This window comes from Adiantum capillus-veneris, chromosome 4 (genome assembly GCF_014529385.1).
Source record: "Adiantum capillus-veneris isolate H3 chromosome 4, ASM1452938v2, whole genome shotgun sequence".
In the NCBI taxonomy this organism is placed as follows: Eukaryota; Viridiplantae; Streptophyta; class Polypodiopsida; order Polypodiales; family Pteridaceae; genus Adiantum; species Adiantum capillus-veneris.
In genome coordinates, this window is record NC_140934.1 from 27,832,362 (window position 1) to 27,851,760 (window position 19,399).

The 19,399-nt window shown below is 42.2% G+C and overlaps 5 protein-coding genes across 6 annotated transcripts in view; all 5 read right to left on the reverse strand.

The window, feature by feature from the left end:
- Positions 1-5,203, reverse strand: part of LOC147458911 (putative serine/threonine-protein kinase PBL8) — a 28,412-nt gene extending 23,209 nt beyond the window's left edge. The window contains exon 1 of one of the 2 annotated variants that reach the window (XM_086510333.1): positions 4,357-5,203. In XM_086510333.1, coding sequence (XP_086366459.1) covers positions 4,357-4,450 — 94 coding nt within the window. In that variant the 5' untranslated portion in view covers positions 4,451-5,203. Of the gene's footprint in view, positions 1-4,325 lie in introns of both variants that reach the window. The other variant, XM_086510334.1, reaches the window with a different exon arrangement.
- A 3,074-nt stretch (positions 5,204-8,277) lies between these two features.
- LOC147458912 (uncharacterized) lies at positions 8,278-8,895 on the reverse strand. The gene is made up of 3 exons (XM_086509728.1): positions 8,838-8,895; positions 8,678-8,750; positions 8,278-8,596 (listed from the first exon to the last, which is right to left on the reverse strand). The coding sequence occupies exons 1-3, from the start codon at positions 8,893-8,895 to the stop codon at positions 8,278-8,280; spliced, it is 450 nt and encodes a 149-aa protein (XP_086365854.1).
- A 97-nt stretch (positions 8,896-8,992) lies between these two features.
- Positions 8,993-9,754, reverse strand: LOC147458913 (uncharacterized). The gene has a single exon (XM_086511516.1). It carries the CDS (start codon positions 9,752-9,754, stop codon positions 8,993-8,995), a length of 762 nt encoding a protein of 253 aa, XP_086367642.1.
- Positions 9,755-9,776: 22 nt separating this feature from the next.
- On the reverse strand, positions 9,777-11,186 carry LOC147458914 (uncharacterized). Its single transcript, XM_086511517.1, has one exon. It carries the CDS (start codon positions 11,184-11,186, stop codon positions 9,777-9,779), a length of 1,410 nt encoding a protein of 469 aa, XP_086367643.1.
- Positions 11,187-11,316: 130 nt separating this feature from the next.
- On the reverse strand, positions 11,317-13,016 carry LOC147458915 (uncharacterized). Its single transcript, XM_086511518.1, has 3 exons — positions 12,881-13,016; positions 12,488-12,766; positions 11,317-12,401 (listed from the first exon to the last, which is right to left on the reverse strand). The coding sequence occupies exons 1-3, from the start codon at positions 13,014-13,016 to the stop codon at positions 11,317-11,319; spliced, it is 1,500 nt and encodes a 499-aa protein (XP_086367644.1).
- Between the last annotated feature and the right edge of the window lie 6,383 nt (positions 13,017-19,399).

The window sequence follows — 19,399 nt, forward strand, 5'->3', positions numbered from 1 at the left end:
TAAAAAGAGAAACTCTTGTTGGCATTTGCTCGCTAGAGAGGGGAGGGAGTGTTTTTCACTTGCACTTCCAAATGGTCATACGAACATAATTACATGGAATGGGGGTCGGGGTCGGGACGGGGCAGCAGAAGTAAGGGAACGGGGACGAGGGTCGGAACGGCAAAAAAAAAGAGTTTTTTGGCATTTTTTGACCCACACACATAGAGCATCACTTTGACCACAAATTTACACTAAATAGACCAAAGAACATGAGTCATATAGACGCAAATGTGCTAATAAAACATCGATGGATACGAAATGAAAAGTGCATACCACAAGGGCTCAAAAAGGACAAGGATAACAAAAAGTGTAAAGGGCTAGGTAGAGGAGTAGACTCTAGACTCTAGAGTCTAGACCATAGTTGCCAAGAAACGTGTTTCTTCACTTATGAAACCTACGAAATGTTTCTGTATGAGTTTGGACGTTTCAAAGGAAAAGTCAAGGCTCGTAAGTTTTCGCACGTCAAGCCGTAGCGTTGATTTTTTTATGTCATGAAATCCTCAACGTCATGAATGTAGCTTCTGTCTTGCTTCTAATGATGAAAGTTAGTCCTATTCTGCCTCTTTTTCATGTCTAAGATCTCAGCTATACCACTTAAACTTACGTACATTCTTTAGTTTGCATGAAACTTCTGTTTTGGCGTTTCTTTCTCGGACAAAACCGTTTCGAAACTTCTGAAACTCGTTTCAAACGAAACGTTTCGAAACTCCGTGGCAACTATGGTCTAGACTCTAGAGTGAGCAATGATCATCAAACTTCGAAAGTGCTCGCCTCTTGAATCTCCACATCATCATCATAGTCGAGATCCTCACTGGCATATGAGGCCTCGCGGTCCTCCTATCACAAGGCGGGCACCACGTGCCAATAGAAAAGAACAGACTGAACAACTTTAAGCACTTCAAATAACAACTGAACTGAAATAGAGAGAGACGACATGCAACACGGAGTGGCGGAATTCCCCCCAGAGAGTATTGGCCCCAAACCTTGGCACCCCTTTTGGTATTTATTTATATTACTGCTTATTCGCAAAGTACAACAGTCGGGGAGCACCTGCTCTGCAATTTGCGCACTAAAGAGTGCCAGAGAGAGCCCCCAAGGCTCATATTTTAAGGCCCAAAGCCTAAAAGCATCAAATATGAAAAGCTGACCCCAAAAAATCACTTTCCTAAAATTTTGGGATTTTCCTAAAAATCGGCCGCGAATTCCGGAACGTCCGTACAGGTGCCACATCATCATATTTTGATGTGCAAAGTCTTTTGAGCGTATTCTGCTTTACTTTGAATGCCTTTATGTCACTTGGGGCCCCATCGGACGGGTCCCCCATAAGTCGCTAGGACTTCTTCTTCTGTTACTTGTTCTTCTTAGGGTTTCTAGAATTAGGGTTTGCAGGTTTTAGGGTTAGGGTTTCTAGAATTAGGGTTTGCAGGTTTTAGGATTAGGGTTTCTAGAATTAGGGTTTCTGGCAATTAGGGTTAGGGTTTCTGCTCTCGGGCAACCACGTCATCACTTTGTGACACTTCTTCTGTTACTTGTTCTTCTTAGGGTTTAGGCCCCTCGACCGGTAGCTCCGTTCTTCAGTAGGTCGACACGTCAGCAGTTCGTTACACCTCCTCTAGCTCCTCCAAAAGTGTCTCAATCGTAGATGGATTCTCTTGTGTCATCTCCCACTCAGTGAAGGGATCTGCCTTGTGTGTAACGTTCTTGGAAAGCATGCGCAAGTTAGCGCTCACAAACACCAAATCATTGGTCCTCTCGACCCCAAGGCGATTCCTCTTCTTAGAGGCAATGTGGATGTACACACTCCATAGTTGCTCAAAGCAACTAGTGGTACATGCTTGGCTAAGGACACGAACAGCCAAGCATTGCAAATGTGGGCCATCTCCTCCATAGTCCTCCCACCACAAAACCGAGCCAATCTTGCTGCAATCAACCTGTGCATCTACACATCCATACGAGCCCTTCTTTTGCATGTAGTTGAGTAGCTCATCTCTAATCTTGCGCCTAATGTCAATGCTAGGCTCAAGGCGCTCCAATGCAAGCCGCCATCCGCGAAACGTTTCACCCCGAAACGTGACGTTTCACCCCGAAGTGTTTCACCCTAGGCTAAGGCTTCAGTGAAACGTCTGACCGAAACGCCAATTTTGTGTATATATAGAGTTATGTATAGACAAAATAGGTGTTCACAGTGCAATGAGTAGAGACACATGCTATGTTAACCTTGAAATAGCATATACATAATAAATAAATAACTATTTAATGGCTAAATTCTCTGAAGGCAATTTTTCATTTCAAGCGTTTCACTCCAGGTGTTTCACCTTGCAGGTGAAACGTTTCGGCCGTTTCACTCGTTTCGCGTTTCAGCAGGTTTCGTGGTAGCTGTCCTCTGCTCACCTCCTTGTCGGTCTCTTGACGCCTTCCTTGAAACTCTTGGTCAAGCACATAAGCTGCAGCATGAAGTGGAGAGTAGTATGCATTCCACTTGGACTCACACAAGCCACGAATCTCCGCATACTGAATAGGGTCGAGCACAAGCTTCTGAAGTGTCTCTATGATCCGATCCATGGCTTCGTAGACTTTGCCAATGCATTGCTGCAAGCTATCCACAACTCGAAGTAGGTGTAGAATGGGCTTGACCATGGCGTCAGCCTCCTCCCACCAAGTGGCGACTGTCGGCCCATTCTCGGCATTTCAACCTTGTTGTTGATGTAGTCTCTGGCATGGCATGGAACTCATCACTGAGAAAGAGGCGCCTTAAGGCTCCGCCACATGTAGACAAGCAACCTAACATAAGCCAATTGAGTACAAATCTTATCTCTGAATATTTAAGCAAGGACAAGTGGCTCCTCTTTGAGAACTCTCGGCGCACTTTTTGATGGTTGAGCACAAAAGTCAATTTGATTGGCGTCACTAAGTGGTGGGTGAAATCCATGACAAGCTCCCTACGTCCTTGAGGAGGTTGTTGATGTAACAGACTTGGACACTCCAAGTCGAGATTCTACCGCGACATCACAAGAATTCACTTCAAAACAGTTCACAGTTCACAATTGATTTGACACTCGCCCAGCGTTCCGTGCCTAGAGAAATTGGCCCCATAGAGTCTAGACTTGCGCCCCTTTCGTATTTCTTTTTGTATTAATCTGCAACTGTACAAGGGAGTGGGAGGCTCTCACTCTCAGACTCTGCGTCCAAATACTCTGAGAAGTGGGAGGCCTGTCCATACTTATAAAGGTTTTACAAGGGTACCAAAAGCAGAGCCCCAAAAGCTGTGAATAAAAAGCCTTGTAAAAATAAAGCGTCAAGGCTCTCTCTCTCTCTCTCTCTCTCTCTCTCTCTCTCTCTCTCTCTCTCTCTCTCTCTCTCTCTCTCTCTCTCTCTCTCTCTCTCTCTCTTATAAATTAAAGCAAGCAATTGCGTAGCCAAAACAACCCAAAAGCTGCCGTCTGTACGTGCTGCCACGTGGCTGCCTGCCAGCTTTTCCCGCCACAAAACGCGCCGCAGATTCCACTGGTCCGTACGGCAGTGCCACGTCAGCATACAGCCTGCATTTCCGGGGGTCAATTGCCAAGGGAGAGTATGTGTGTGTATTGGGCAACCACGTCACCAGTTTGTGACATACCCACCTCTTGAAAGCATTGTAATCGCCCTCGATTACGCATGCAAAACAGACAGAAGCCATAAACTGTCCTAGCAGACACTGACTCTTACTACTGACTCACTAGGAACACACATCTAGCACATGTACCAAATCGACAGTCACATCAAACGACATCACAAACATCACATGACAAATCACATTCAACATTCATTCGGATCTAAGACCATGATTTATCGGCAATGCAATTAGCAATCGCATCTAGATCCACTCAGGACCTCATAGATGCTTGATTGACTAATTCCTATTGCAACCATGTCTATCGAGATCATTCAGACCAAAATGCTGCAATCATTTCATCTATCAGTTCCTACACTTAAGCAAGTCAAGAACAAATCAAGTATTATATTATCGGGAATTCTAGGCAGAGATCCCTCTCATCATATATCCTCTACCTATAAATATAACAACCACTCCACAATATACCTGTCCTCCCTTCACATTAAAGTATTTATCATATCTACCAAAGTTTCAAATGAAAAATGAAGATTCTTGCACGTTCCAACAGAAAGATTCAAGAAGACATTTCAGCACTGGGGAATCATTGAATGAAAGAGATTAATTAACAGCCTTACTAGCAAATAACCTAAAGCCTACATGCATATCAGTGAGAACAAATAGAGCTTATCATGACCTTGCAAGAAACAGAAGCATTAAGCGCATGCCTGGTTTAGCTCCACTACTGACATCTGTTGCAGCCTCCTCTTTGCACGAGCCGGACCAGAACTTTACATGCAATGCTTCCCAACAGGCACACATGCTTTTCTTCCAGATATTGACTCAAAGAAATGAAGGGTTCTATCTTCAAATGGAATTCCAGTAACTTCAGAATGTTAAATGCACTGGTCCAAGCTGGGATGGCATTATGTGGACAAACGTCCAATTTTCCGAGATTTTCCGTGCTCCTACCCAGTTAAATAGTGCCCTCTCTGAACCCGAATGCACTCATACACCCCTATGTAAAGACCTTGTTGCTTACTTCATCTGTTGGACCGCTTGCTCACTTACTTGCACAAACACGCAATAAAAATGGGCTTCTGCTACAAAGATTGCTTGCTCAAAGAAACACGTGGGGAGAGCTGCCCCATTCTGGCCTTCCTACAGAGCTCCAAGAAAAGCTTGTCTGCAAAGTTCGAGTCGTTTCCTAAAGTGGAAATGCTTGCTCCACCAGACCCTCGACAGCCTTCTTGCAGAAACTATGGCAGCTCCAAGAAAATTGGCCCCCACTCTGACCGAGCGCACTCACACAGAGAGATCTGATCGCCAACAGTAAAGAGAGATGCAACAATGACAAGGGTAAGTGTCTGACGTGAAGAACTCCCAAGCTCACCAGGAGAAAATTCAAAGCGAGAGGGCCCGCAGCGATGGCGGGCTACCCTCGCTACGCTGGAGCAGAAACCGGCCACCGGATCGTGTGTGAAGGCCCGCGTGTGCGAGACGGGGGCCTGGGGGCTGTGGCGTGTGGGACCCGACTCCGAGCCGTCTCCGACTCACCTAAGTGTGCGTGCGCGCGGGCATGGGAACGACACCCAAATATTAAATTAAAGCAGCGTTCAGACTGCCCGCATGACCTCACAGCCCAGGCATCGAATCAAACCTATAAGTTATAGCTCACTAGCCAATGAGCTAACCATCGCTATTCGTTTTGAGCATAGGGTAGAGGGGCCAATGACGAGCAAGGGTCCTCCGCAAAGACGGGTTGACCCTCAGTATACCTCGCATATAAAGCCTCAAAAGCAAGTCGATTTCATTTGAGTAGTGAGCAACCCAACGTTGGCTGTCTCTCTCCTATTCGTGAGGGAAGGCGTTTGAGCCCTACTGGCGCATGTGTCTCCTTTCACCCCTAGTTCCGGTTGCCTTCTACTGCCACTTTTTGTTACATTGAAAACACGAAAGGAGCTCGCGTTTCTTCTGCGCTTCATCGCCAACGTGAATGCTTTTGTTGTAGAGTCATTGGGCCAACAACTTTCAAATGCGCCTCTCAGAGCTAGCAATTGTGAAGCAGAAGGGCTGATTTCTCCCCTTGAATTTAGGAGTCTCTCTATCGGCCCCTCTACCCTATTCTCTATTCCTTGTTTTTCTTCCTACTTCGCTCGAGGCTCCATATTAAACCAAATGTGCCCCTCATCGTGAGCATGTGCGCGCCCAATTTGCATCCGCTCCCTTGTGACCTACCTTCGCCGCCAAGCCTGACAAGCTTGCTCCCCTGCTTTTAGCCTTGCGTCCCCCTCCAAGCATAGACAGAGCGAGAGTCGTGCACTACGCAACTAGAGAGAGAGAGAGAGAGAGAGAGAGAACTCATGCCTCGCAATCGAGACACAGATCCTCGAGGACGACGAACCTCGTGAAACACACACACACACACACACACAAAACCCCTGCCCTACTTCGCAATCTCAAGGCGTCATCCTTTTCAAACGTGTGTGTGTGTGTGTGTGTGTGTGTGTGTGTGTGACAGAGAGAGAGAGAGAGAGAGAGAGAGAGTCGCATGGGCGGGGTTTGTGTGTGTGTGTGTGTGTGTGTGTGTGAGAGAGAGAGAGAGAGAGAGAGAGTCGCATGGGCAGTGTGTGTGTGTGTGAGAGAGAGAGAGAGAGGGAGGGAGAGAGGGAGAGAGAGTCGCATGGGCAGTGCATACAAACATACCTACAAAACAATGATGAGAGAGAAGGGATCCACGAAGATTCTCCTTTTCTTTTTCTTTTCAAAAATTGTAGCACCTACTCACAACTTTTTATTGAAGGGGTTGGAGAGCGAAAGGCAATGCTCAAGTTCAAGCGCTTGTGAAGTCTAAAGGCAATGCACATGTTCAAGCGCTTGTGAAGTCTCTGAATGCACAGAATTGGGTCCCTTTTTACCTACTTAGGGTTTCTTTTGGCCGTTGTTAAATAGTTTTTTGGTTGCAAAAATTTGTCATTGGCTAGAGCAACCAATTACATACGCCGTGTTATGATAATGTGTTTTGAAAAATAAAGATCTAGCACTTGTGTAAATAAAAGCTAGCGGATGCATTAACTAAGCGTTCAAGAATCAACATAGGAAATGCTAATTTTTAGGTGGCCTACTTTCGGTAACTTTAATAAACGAGTAAATGAGCAAAGGAACAATGAAAGTGTTCAAGTGTGTGTGTGAGAGAGAGAGAGAGAGGTGTTGAAAGAATAAGTACAAAGGTTAATCATTTGCATTGGTTTTCTGGAGGTTCAAGATTTAACATCAAAGAAACCAACAAAGTTAAGTAACAACGTTGGTTTTTCCGAGGTTAATGATTAGCATGGTTTCAAGGTTAAGATTTAAAATAAAAAAAGCTAGCAATTATTTTGAAAGAATCACCACTTCAAACCATCATTATCTTATCTCCAAAGCTAACAAAAGTGAGAAATGTTACAAAGTTGAAATGGCCTCCAAAAAACAAAGAATAGTATTGCTAACAATCATAAGAAATGTTAAAAAAATTAAAACGGATTGCTTGAGAGGCGAGAAATAAAATAAAGAAGAGGAATTGTCAAGGAGGGTGGGTGTGTACACGTGTGAGAGAGAGAGAGATATCAAGAAATGAGTGGAAATTCAAGGAGAATGGTCTTGGTTGTCTCAATTTGAAGATTTAACATTAAAAAACAAACAATGATTTGAAAATGTCCACTCAAAACCATCATTACTTTATGACTAAAGCTTAAAAAACCAACCGAACGTTGAGGATTCTGTCATTGGTGGTCCAACAAACATAAAAATTGTTTTAAAATTTAAAAAAGCCTATCTTAAAAGAAAGAAATAATATAGGAAATAGTATTCCTTAAGGGAGGGGGAGTTTGGAGAGTGATAGGGGGCAAGGCTAGAAAAATACATTTTTCTTAACCGAAGAAAATAAGGGCAAACTTGAAATTCTATCAGTTTTTAGGTCAAAATTTGAAGGTTTTTTCGGTATTTACACTAAAAATTGTGTAAATTTGTCGGTTTTTTTAAGACAAACTCAAAATCTAATCGAGATTTTATGATTTTAATCGGTTAAAATACATTGTACTCCGGTTCTTTTCTAACATTGATAGGGGGAGGGGGAGCCTCAACACTAAAGGACACGAATGGGGAGAGATGGGATCCAGAGTGTTGGTCGAAAGTGAGAATCTCGAGGCGCTTTGGATTTGAGGAAAATGAAAAGTAAACGTGGTCACACCTTCGAGATTTGAACCTGTGAGACCTCATGCTAGCAAGGTAATTGTGCCATACACCTCACTTGCGTGACGTTTGTGAAATATGTCCGAGTTTACAAATACACTAGCTTGCGCGACCCGCCGACCGATGGGTCTCGCTCGCTCTTACTTTGACACAAATTAAATTGATGACACACATGGTATTCATATAAGTTGTGCTTGTATGATCTTAATTAGTTTTTTTCATGGTACACACACACACACACATACACGCGCGCGCAAAGAGTGCACCATGGTTTTCATTCCAAATAGGAGCCAATAGTTTTGTTACAAAAAAGAGGCTTCTTGATAAGAGAGTAATCATCAGAAACATAAGGGATAAAACATAAGGAATCCCAACCCCAAAAAGAGATCACCATCAAACCAAACCCATTGTAGAAGGCATCATTTAGGTTGAAAGCAAAGCTTGCGATAGACACGGTTTCGCACCCGTAACACCCAGGGCCCAATGTATTGCACACTTCGTCCAAGCCGCCTTGGAGTATCATCGACAGCATACATTCTCACTTTCCAATTCTCTGCTTCAAATCCAAAGGAAGGTAGTGCATTTATGGGCCGTTGATACCCTATCTCTCTAAGAGAGACATGACCCCGTCCTGCTGCCTCGTCTAGCTCTAAGGCAACATGATAGTATCCTATGAGTCCTAAATAGCACGTGGACTCATATAGACCTACCAATAGATGGGCTGGATAATAGTGTTTTCTACAAAAAAGAAGAGTATGTTAAAAAAAATCCAAGCCTATTGCAAGACATAAATAAATAATAATAATTCAAAAGCCATACCTTATGACATCAAAGTCTTCTAAGATATGGACAACATCATTTGCAGGTATGGGTCCCCTCCAAAAAAGTGGATCTATGCATCATACAACATGATTAGTATGCTTTAATCATTCAAACTTCAAAGTGGGGGTCATTTTTTTGTAAAGTTTCAACAAATTACCTCGAATATATTCAAACACCCTATCCATTGTGTATTTGACTGTAGATCGGCTGGCCATCTATAAACGACAACAAAAATTAGGATTAATATAAAACTTCATTTAACAAAAAGTTAATGACAAAGAGTAATGCATGGATGAAAGATAGTATGATACCTTAAACATTTCTGACCTTTAGCACTTCTTTGTAGACAATGTTTGGGCTACAAGCCATTGGATTTGCATTTGAATTTGCCATCGATGTTTGACTACCATCTATCAAAATCTTTATGGCAGTAGAAGAACGCACGCGAGACATTGCTACATAGAGCTGACCATGAGTAAAAACAAGTGTAGCAAGGTACAAACCTAAGAATCCAAGTGTTTGACCTTGTTCCTTGTTGATGGTCATTCTGAATGCAAGTCTCACCGGAAATTGTCTGCGCTTCATTTCAAAAGGTAATCCTTGAGAAGATCCTATAATAAAGTCGATCCTTGGTATGAACACATTGTCTCCAACATGAGAACCTGTGATTACTTCCGCCTCAATGACCCTGTGATAAAAATTCTTACATATCAATCTTGTCCCATTGCATAAACCACGCCTTGGATCCAGGTTGCGAAGGAGCATGATTGGAGCATTCTCTTTCAGGTGCAAGTAGTGTGGTGGGAAGCCACCACCAAGATCCAATGAGTTTAAAAACTCTATTGGATATAACCTACCATTACAATCTGATGTACAAAGAGAATCTGCACTCAAGTATTTTTTGTCAAGTCCTCTCATTTTATGCATAGCCAAGTCATTGATTTTGGAAACATCCTTATTGCGTGGTGCAAGAATACCTCTGTCCCTAAAGAAGCTTGCATGTCTTTGGACATTTTGTAAGTCACCATATATACTGTGAATTAGGCCTTGAACATTGTTATCTTCGAGTATCATACTACTTAGAAATGCTACAATATCAAGTAAAATCCCCATGACATACATTCCCATTGCCAATGTCTAGTACCCATTTTGCAAAGTCTCTCTCAACCAAGTCATTGGAGCAATGAAGTACACGCATATTCTCTATTAGCTTCAAAGTCTTCACATGTTTCCATACATAAGATCGGCACAAAGAGGCATCAACAATATCTACTCGACTTCCTTTGGGCACAATTGGTAAAATTTGTCTAAAATCACCCCCAAGGAGAAACACCTTTCCCCCAAACAATGCATCACTTTGCATAACATCTCTCAATGTCCTATCCAAGGCCTCAAAAGCATAACGATGGACCATGGGAGCCTCGTCCCAGATGATCAATGATGCTAATCTCAAAAGCTCTGCAAGTTGACTATTTACTTTGATGTTGCATGTTGATTCAGAATGCACTTCTATTGGTATCTTAAATCTCGAATGTGTTGTACATCCATTGCTAAGAAGTAAAGCTGCAATTCCCGAGGATGAACATGCTAAAGCGACATTCTGTTGAGCACGTACACGACAAAGTAGTGCATTATAGAGATAAGTCTTCCCAGTCCCACCGGGTCCATCCAAGAAAAAAATTGTCCCATTTGATGAGTCAACTGCTTGCATGATTTCGTTATAAGCAGCTCTTTGTCCACAAATCAAAGATGCTTCCATACGAATGGCTAAAGTCATTTGCTCATTTGCATTGAACATCCTCTCTTCTGCTATCAAACCACTCCCACATCCAGATAATACAGAACGGTCTACTTCGGGCATCCCAGAGTAGTCACAAAGTCGTTTTCCATATGATTGAAGCAGAGACTCCAAGCTACATAATGCTCGATTCTTAGCTATCTCATGACATACATCCTCATCACTTGTACATTCATGCAAATCATAAACATAATCCTCAGAAAGCTCCAAGGAGAATCGGTGCCACATCGTACCTGGACATAATGGCTCACAAAATACCAAGATCATAACAAATAGTTGTCGTAATTGCAAGTTGGTACTTGTACATGATGCCTCTTGCAAACACACAAACCATTCATCATCATTTTGTAGCAAACCCCTGGCACTACAAGCTTCCTTGAAAGTGGCATAGGTTTGTTCGTTGAAAGTGCGAAGCTCCTCAAATGATTTACAACCCTTGCATATGGTAAGCAGCATACGTAAATAATATAGATCGCCTGCATTGGGAACAACATTGTACATTCTCCCTATAGTATCACCTCTTTGCCTATGTGACCACACTTTATTAGTGGGGTTCCAAACCCATTCGGAGGGAAAATCTATATATAATAAATCATTTGCTTCTGGATATTGTTGATTCGCTACAAACCACTCTGTAAGTGTTGTCTTTCTATTATCATCATTATTCACCAAATTGGATATGTCAGTAGAGTCTCCAAAAGCAACCATATTTTGTTGTGGAAGATACACTTGCAAACGCAATATAATAGGCTTTTCCTCATGCAGTGAGAATCCAAAAATTCTCCAAATTTCTTCCGATGCGGATACATAGCGTGCATCTAAATAACTCTTGATTTCATCAAGAACACCTTCTCCATCTTGGAGCACAATTGTGGCCCCAATCATGTCCTTTGTACACATACTTATACAGATACTTCACTGCTGATATGGTTGAGCATATCTCTACATTGATGTGAGCTTTATATCTTAGAGACAACAATGGATTATAGGGAACAATCCATCTGTTATCAAGCCTCTCTTGCTTTTGAACCACATATTGACCATCATCTCGCCGCATATACCTTGGATATCCATCACCATCAACAGAAGTAGATTCACAAAACTCGCGCGGGTATTTGAATCTACATCTTTGATCTACCATGCATGGAGCATTTCGATCCAATGCGCCACACGGACCATGAACATTGCAACGACTCACAACATTATATAAATCAGGAAATAATTTTTTATCTGGAAGTTCAGCACAAACCATTCTATCGTAATGCGACATCTCTGTCGGCTTATATTCGGATGCAAGAATCAGTAAGATATGAGCATGGGGAAGACCTCTCTTCTGAAATTCTATCACACAAACATGTCCAACAACCTTTCCAAAGATAGCCCTTTTAAGAAGCAAGTCCGTCAAATCTTTGAATTTATGATAAAAGACACGTGTAGTCAAGTCAGGACGATCAGAAGCAGTCTGTCCAGGCAATAACGCATCTTCTATTTCCTTCCACCTTGGGTTGCATGTGAAAGTTATGAATAGATCAGGCTTTCCTCTCTTACGTACAATTGCCATAGAAACTTGATAGAGTTGCTGCATGTACCGAGGTCCCCCCACAAAAGGTGAAGGCAATACAATTCTTCTTCCAACATTAACACCTATGACCCCATGCGCATTGTCACTGGAAGCAAGCATGTCTGCAAGGCCTTGATACACTTCTGCACGAATTGATCTTTGATTGTTTCTAAACCATAATAACCTTGACTCCTCCATAGTACTATAGGCATCAACAATGTACTGCTGCAACAATCGTCCTCCACGTAAAAGGCATTCTGTGGTGTCACTCCTAATCTGCAACCTAAAAGTGTAATATTGTTTTTGTGTAATAAATTGCTGCTCATTGGGAGTTTGCGGTATATATGGATGCCACCCATCCTCTGCATTAGGAAATAATAGAACATACAGTAAAGGCATATATGATCGATGTAGGCTGGAGATCCTTTTAAGCCCCCCATCACGATACTGCAATACATATCACGATGGCCGATGTTGCTCTCATCTCCTTGCCCTGGCATAATAGCTGCAACCTCAGATCCACGTGGAGCTAAATATTGCCAACCATTTGTACGCTTCTCAGTAATGACCATCTTCATGTTTGGGATTCCTTCATTCCCCATTGTTGTAGCAGCAAACCGAAAGGCATTTGCATATGGGTTAACACGATGCATCATAGCTTGCAAACTATGCAAGGAATCTCTATCTAAATCTGGCACATGATGCAATCTATTGTTGAGCTCATTCTCTGTATCAAAAAAGTACAATTGTGCAAAGCAAGGGATCTAATCCACTCTTTCGCACGGTGTCATGGGCCCAATATTATGGTAGATGGCACCGTGAACTTTAAAAGTGTACACACCTCTCCCTCGCGTAAGTTTCTCATCAACATGAGCACGCAAAGAAGCAAAAGCCAATACATTATTATATGCTCTGATGTGTTTAATAAATTTTTTGCTCTTGGTAGTACCACCTTGCATCAATTCTTTGAGCTCCATTGGCGGATCACTCAAAGGAAGTAATTTGACTTTTCCTGATAAGCAACAATACTTACCTATAAATGTGCGTATAGACCTACCTTCAACCTTCCAAGCACATGCACCACAAAGGAGCACACAAAATTTAAGCCACCCAAGTTGTGGACCAAGCATTTTCCATGGTAGAGGACAAGCATAGAGTCATGCTTCAAGATTGTTGCATTTGGATAAATGCAACGAATAGATAGACAATAATGCTCAATTTTAGAGAATCCTCCTTCTTCAAAAACAATGCAGGGATGTTGTTGTTGACCCTCCCAATTGTTGGCAACTCCAATAACGGAAGGTACTTCTAAAGGTCTAGTGCTTTGAGCATTTGTAGTACAATTTTCAATATGCATAGCCATTGCATCCATTTGTTGACCGCCATGGCTTAAATGCATGATATTCACACAATCTCCTAAAATACCCAATGGGATTCACTACAAAGATCGTTGAGCCCTAGCCCGTGTTGTTTCTCGCCTAGCTTTTCGAGAAATGTTGCACAATCTAGCTCGATGTGTGTGTCCTGGGGACAAAACCCGTGGTCCGGACACCATCTGTGTTAAATAAATTTTTTTAAAGGTTGTCAATAAATTGGAGTCTTCTAAATAGGAAGATTTGCATCTATCTAATATGAGCCACCAATCTACTTGGCCCTGACTATTTCCTCCCCCTTTCGCTACCTCTCCGTTTGTCTTTCTACCCCTCCCTATATCTTTTTAAGTTTTCCTTTTTGTTCATTCCCTACCCCTAAAACCTTCTTTCGTCCCCTCATCTCTCTCTCTCTCTCTCTCTCTCTCTCACACACACACACACACACACACACACACACACACACACAGAGCTTTTCATGCATGTGTTCCTGAGAGAGAGAGAGAGAGAGAGAGAGAGAGAGAGAGAGAGAGAGAGAGACTACAATGATAATTTGAAATTTTGCAACATCATTAGATCAAAAACCATTACATTTTAGGATAGGATGCAGTAACACCCCCTTGTGCGTTATGCGTGGCAATGATAATTTGAAGTTTTGCTACAACATTAGTTAAAAAAACATTACATTTTAGAATAAGATGTAGTAACACCTCCCTGTGCGTTAGGCATGACAACACGACTAAGTCTCCTATCGATGGCATTCAAGAGATTAATTGCAATTTTTAAGGTCTTCATCTCAAACCCTAAATCTGCTACATGCGCTTTCAGAGCTTCAACTTGCTCCTTGTGTTCTTTAAAGGGTGCTTTCAAGGCTTCGACTTGGTCCTTGTGTTCCTTGAAGCACAAAGACAATTGTTGCACAACCTCATTCTGGAAATTTTCCATGAATGTATAGATTTCATGTTGATTGATTTCCAAACGTGCAGTTTCGTCCTTGATACCCTGCAATGCCAAAATCACCTCCTCTCGAAAGGTGATGTGGTCTTCTTCACCTTGAACTTGTTTGCAAACCTTTTGTAAGTAGTTTTTGCACTCTTGTTGGACAGCTTCGTTGTGTTCACAAAGTCCATGAATGATTTGTAAACGCTTTGAAGGCCCCTCGCAATTCAATCGCCCCCCTGATCTGGCCAACTGCTTTGCGGCTCGCACACTATTGCACTCTGGAGGTGTAGGCATGATGACTTCATTTACATCATGATCTCTTTGAGAAACATTCCCAGAGTCGGAAGAAGGGCTATCCATCACTGAAAGAGAATAGATGCGTCGATTAATTGCAAGTGATCATGAAAAAGTATGCTTTGGTTAAGTAGAAACAAATTATGATGAAGTGGAACAACTTAGGTCTACAAAGAGAGAGACACTTGTCATTGCTTAGTCATGGAGGTGCATATAGCGGGGGGGAGAGGGGGGGAGACCACATTTGGCCAAGCATCACGCTTTCATCTAGAGAGATGTCTCCACTTCATATCCACTAAAAATAGGCCATAGCTTTGTGGCCCTAGCCCTATCTATTGTTGGCAATGTGTTTCACTTGCCATGGTCCCACTTAAAAATGACCAAGTTTTTCATATCAATGCATACTCAACCCGATTACAATAACCATTGGTAAAGGCTTTGACAAAGATTACATGCAAAATGGCCATGAAGTCAGTGCTGCACCTCTCTTCCAGTGTCTGGGAAAAAATGTGTCTCAGCTTAATATTGTGGCGTTTTCAAAGATGGGTAATTCTGAATGAGTATCATGTGTCGATGGCTGCATGTGATTATCCAATCATCTATGTGCTTTGGCCTCAAATCCAAGTGTCTATATATTGTGTCAAAGCATATATAAGTAGAAGTACCCATGTGAGTCCTAATCATTACTTAACAATCATCATAATTTGATTCTTTTCTAATGAGTTTTCTTAGGCATACATTTCCAAATGGTTGTGATGGCATCTAAATAATCCCATCTAAATAGTATTTTTAAACAAATTTTGGAAGCATTATTGAGAGCTTCCATAAACAAATTTTGCACGCATCTTGGCGCCAACCCTTGCCTCATCAAGACACGTGGACAATGTTCGTGCTCGCCCAGTTTAGCAATAAATTCCACGTAGAAGATAAAGAAGAAGACAATGTCTTCATTGTTCTCCTTCATGGATTCAAGGGCCGCAAGGACGGCTACTTCTAAACGCAGCGGTCTTGCCTATGTCTCTCTTTGCAACTCGCACCTGAAAGCTTGGGTACCTTCGTAACTTTCTGTTGAGCAAGACATTCTCAGTAATATAAGCTCACTTGTTGAGAACCTCACATAACATGCAGGGCTAAAGAAGAATGTTAACGTTTGTCGAGAGTCTAGTGGTTGAAGGAGAGCGAGGAGTAGGACACTGCCCCTTCACCCCTCGATGAACTCGGTATTGGCTCAACAAAAGGCTTTCTCTCTCTCCTCTACTCTCGCAAGGACGCACATGTGGGTGCCGCCCATAATTACATTTAGGGAAAATTACCAAAATACCCCTCTGATTTGCAAGAATTCCCACAATACCCATCAAATTTCATTTTTTTTTCCCCAAAATACCCTTGTTTTTATTTTGGTTGGATTGTTAAAGACTTTATTCCTGAGATTTTAAAATAATGAGTGCTAAAAATAATGAAGCAATTCATTATATTTCGTTTTCGTTTTTGAGTGCGCTAAAAATAATGAAGCAATTCATGGGCGCATGCTGCAGCTGGGGTGGCAGCGGCGTCGGCCGCATGGGAATAGGCCCTCCTCCATGCAAGGGCACCACGCTGCAGGCCTGCCGGAGCACCTCCCTACTCCTCTGCTGCTCACACCCAGGCTGTTGCTCACTTGCTGCGGACAGCTCAGCTGCTATAATCCGTCGACAACTACGGACAGTTCGGATGCTGTCCATCGACACCCGCGACTGCTCACAGCCCGACAAATGTACAACAACCTCTCTTCTCTCCCTTGCTTGGCCGTGGTAGCCTAGAGCGTGCAGGCACACTCTCACTCGCTCTCTGTGCGGCCGCAAGCTTTCCTCCCCGCCATGCTTTCCTCCCATGCATGCACACCAAGCTCACAAAGCAGGTAGAGGCAGCGCAGTTGCAGAGACAATTATCCTCTGTGTGTGTGTGTGTGTGTGTGTGTGTGTGTGAGAGAGAGAGAGAGAGAGAGAGAGAGAGAGAGAGAGAGAGAGAGAGAGAGAGAGAGATCATAGCTAAAGTGCAGAGGCAGCTCTGTTGGTAGCGAAGGCGACAACATAAGCAGTGGCAAGCGACGGCTTCCCACGTCCACGAAGTGAAATGCTTGCAGGGGCCTGCCTTTTTTCTTTCCCCTGCTGGCCGAAGGGAGAACAGAGAGAGAGAGAGAGAGAGAGAGAGAGAGAGAGAGAGAGAGAGAGAGAGAGAGAGAGAAAGGTTGAGAAAGGCTTATAAGCCTCCTGCTGCCCTCCCGACAGAGTATCTGAGAGAGAGAGAGAGAGAGAGAGAGAGAACCTGGGCAGCTGGTCGTTGTCGATCAGGTGGCTACGCCAATGGAGAGAAGCGAACCGCCTACAGCCAATGGAGAGAACCGCCTAGCATAGCAACAGAAAGAGCATTAGTTGGCTATTGCATACTGTGGCGGGAGAGAGCCAAATCTATCTATACTCTATAATCTAGCTCACCTTGCACAATGTCGTAGGTTAGCAGCAGCGAAACTTTTCACTCATCGATGCTTTTATAGCACGACGGCCAGGGGAGTTGAAGGGTCTCTCTCTTCTTGTTTTCTTGCAAGGTTGGCTGAAGTGCTCGCCTAACGTTTTCTTGCAATTGAACTCCTCAGATTGCCCCGCCTGTATTTGAGCCGGAATGTGCTTTTGAAGACACGTAGCAGTCGGAATATTAGTCTCATTCATATAGAGTATAGATAAATAAGTAAAGTTGGATGGTTGTGGGTCTGGTTGTCCAAGTTTACTTATTTATGTCCTAGTTTATTTGTAAGTGAAATCGTGCGTCCCATAGCGCATCTGTTTTTGTGCCCGAGTTCTGTGCCGTCGATCCCACCTCTCCCACTTCTCTATGCCTTCTGGTGCTGAGAGGGGGAGGTGTGTGTGTGAGAGAGAGAGAGAGAGAGAGAGAGTGAAAATTGAAGGACAATGACCTTGGGTTTATCAATCTTAAGATTTACATTAAAGAACAAACGATGATTTGAAAGTGTCCATTCAAAACCATCGTTATTCTATCTTCAAAGCTAAAAAGGCCAAGGGCTTTGCCACCTGCAAGCCAAAAATGCATGTGTAAATATGAGAGAAAGAGATGGGGGAGGCTCATGAAATGAGTGCACAACAAAGAGGGAATTGTCTTTATCTTTTCAATCTCAAGATTTTTCATTAAAGAACAAACAATGACTTAAAGGTAACCGTTGATCCAAGTTGCTTTGTCTCCAAAGGTTGTAGATTATAATTAAACTAGCATGCCTTTTATATTAAGAAAGAAGAAAGAGATAAAATATAAAGTATCACAAGTTAAGAATTCACGAGGCTAATTTGCAAGTAGAGAAATTGAGTGGAAGGATTGAGGCTAAGGTTACTCTAAGGTGGAGATCTTAGTTTTAGTTTATGCATTAAATAAAAGTGATGGTGCCCTTTTATTTGTATTTGATGAGTGGATACCACAATGTGAATAGCCGTGGATTCCTAACTTTTGGATTGCACAAGGCCTTAGTAAATGATTGCGTTTTGGGTGCAATTGTGGACCATTGAATAAAGCTTGTTGATTAGTGCCACATGGCACACAAACCTGTGGACCATTGGGTAAAGCTTGTTCATTAGTGCCACATGCCAACAAACTTTCCTTTTTGCTATTTCTTGTAAGCTCTTGTGAGAGAGTGTTGACATTTGTGTGACTTTCTCTTTAAAGAGGGGCATTGAGTATTGGATCACAAACACATCTAGCAAGTTGAAGTCTTCAGAAGGCAGAAAAAGTGACTATTGAGGGGGCGTGAGAGTTAAAAATCTATTTTAGAAAGGTAAAAACTCGTAATAATCTCCACACAGAGAGAGAAAGGGGGGGGGGGGGGGGTTGTAGTGTTTAAAAGAAACTTTTTACTTAGCTCTTAATGTAAAGGTATATTTATAAAATTTAAGCTATTAATTGTGATCTATGATTGAAAGTGTGCAAACTTTAGCCATAACAATTAAAGTACAAAAGATAAAAATGGATAATTATCATTTTTAATTGAGAAATCATTTACAAAGCTTAGAAATTCACATTTTAAAGAACATAGAGCTGTTACTTGTTTGCCTATGCATTCTTAAAGAACTTCATCAAAGGGGTTATAAAAGCTTGCCTCTTTACAAGGTTACAATAGATCTTGCTCTATCTCATTGGCCATGGAGGGAGATCGAAGCCTTAAAGAATCATCCATGCCACTATATAAAAGTCCTCTTCACAAAAAAAGCATCCAAACACATTGAAAATATTTTTTCGAACTAGTTAATGTATTTGAGAAGATGACTTTATTTATTTATTTATTTATTTACACACACAGAGAGAGAGAGAGAGAGAGAACTTTAAAAGGATGTTTGATTTAACATTTATGATATGAGATGAAATTTGACATTAACCCATTTTTGGCATGTGCAAAGGCATTGCCTTAACTTGCCAAACTCTTCTTGCCTTGACTAAAAAGAACTTTGCAATTTTTGGTCTTATAGGATACAATTAAAAATTTAAACCCTTCACCACATGTCTCCACAATTTAAAAACAAGTGGTAAAAACATGAGGCCCGCCTCTAATAAGATATAGCAAAGGAAAAGAAATGAATTTTTTTAAATGGTCAGACGAGCTTGAATATGAAATACCAACAAAATATTGTTGTTGCAGCTTCCTACGCCACTTCAATCCTCTTCATTATTCAAGTTCAAATATGAAATACCAACAAAATATTGTTTTTGTTAGGGCT

Excerpts from the sequence above, each read along its gene's own strand:
- LOC147458914 (XM_086511517.1), bottom strand. The coding sequence starts at position 11,186 with ATGGTTGCTTTTGGAGACTCTACTGACATATCCAATTTGGTGAATAAT.
- LOC147458912 (XM_086509728.1), bottom strand. The coding sequence starts at position 8,895 with ATGGCCAGCCGATCTACAGTCAAATACACAATGGATAGGGTGTTTGAA. Across the intron at positions 8,751-8,837 it reads GGTGTTTGAATATATTCGAG|ATCCACTTTTTTGGAGGGGA; the intron begins GTAATTTGTTGA and ends TATGATGCATAG. Across the intron at positions 8,597-8,677 it reads GAAGACTTTGATGTCATAAG|AAAACACTATTATCCAGCCC; the intron begins GTATGGCTTTTG and ends TCTTTTTTGTAG.
- LOC147458913 (XM_086511516.1), bottom strand. The coding sequence starts at position 9,754 with ATGATACTCGAAGATAACAATGTTCAAGGCCTAATTCACAGTATATAT.
- LOC147458915 (XM_086511518.1), bottom strand. The coding sequence starts at position 13,016 with ATGGAGCTCAAAGAATTGATGCAAGGTGGTACTACCAAGAGCAAAAAA. Across the intron at positions 12,767-12,880 it reads GAAACTTACGCGAGGGAGAG|AGAATGAGCTCAACAATAGA; the intron begins GTGTGTACACTT and ends TTTTTGATACAG. Across the intron at positions 12,402-12,487 it reads CCATCGTGATATGTATTGCA|AGGATGGGTGGCATCCATAT; the intron begins GTATCGTGATGG and ends TTCCTAATGCAG.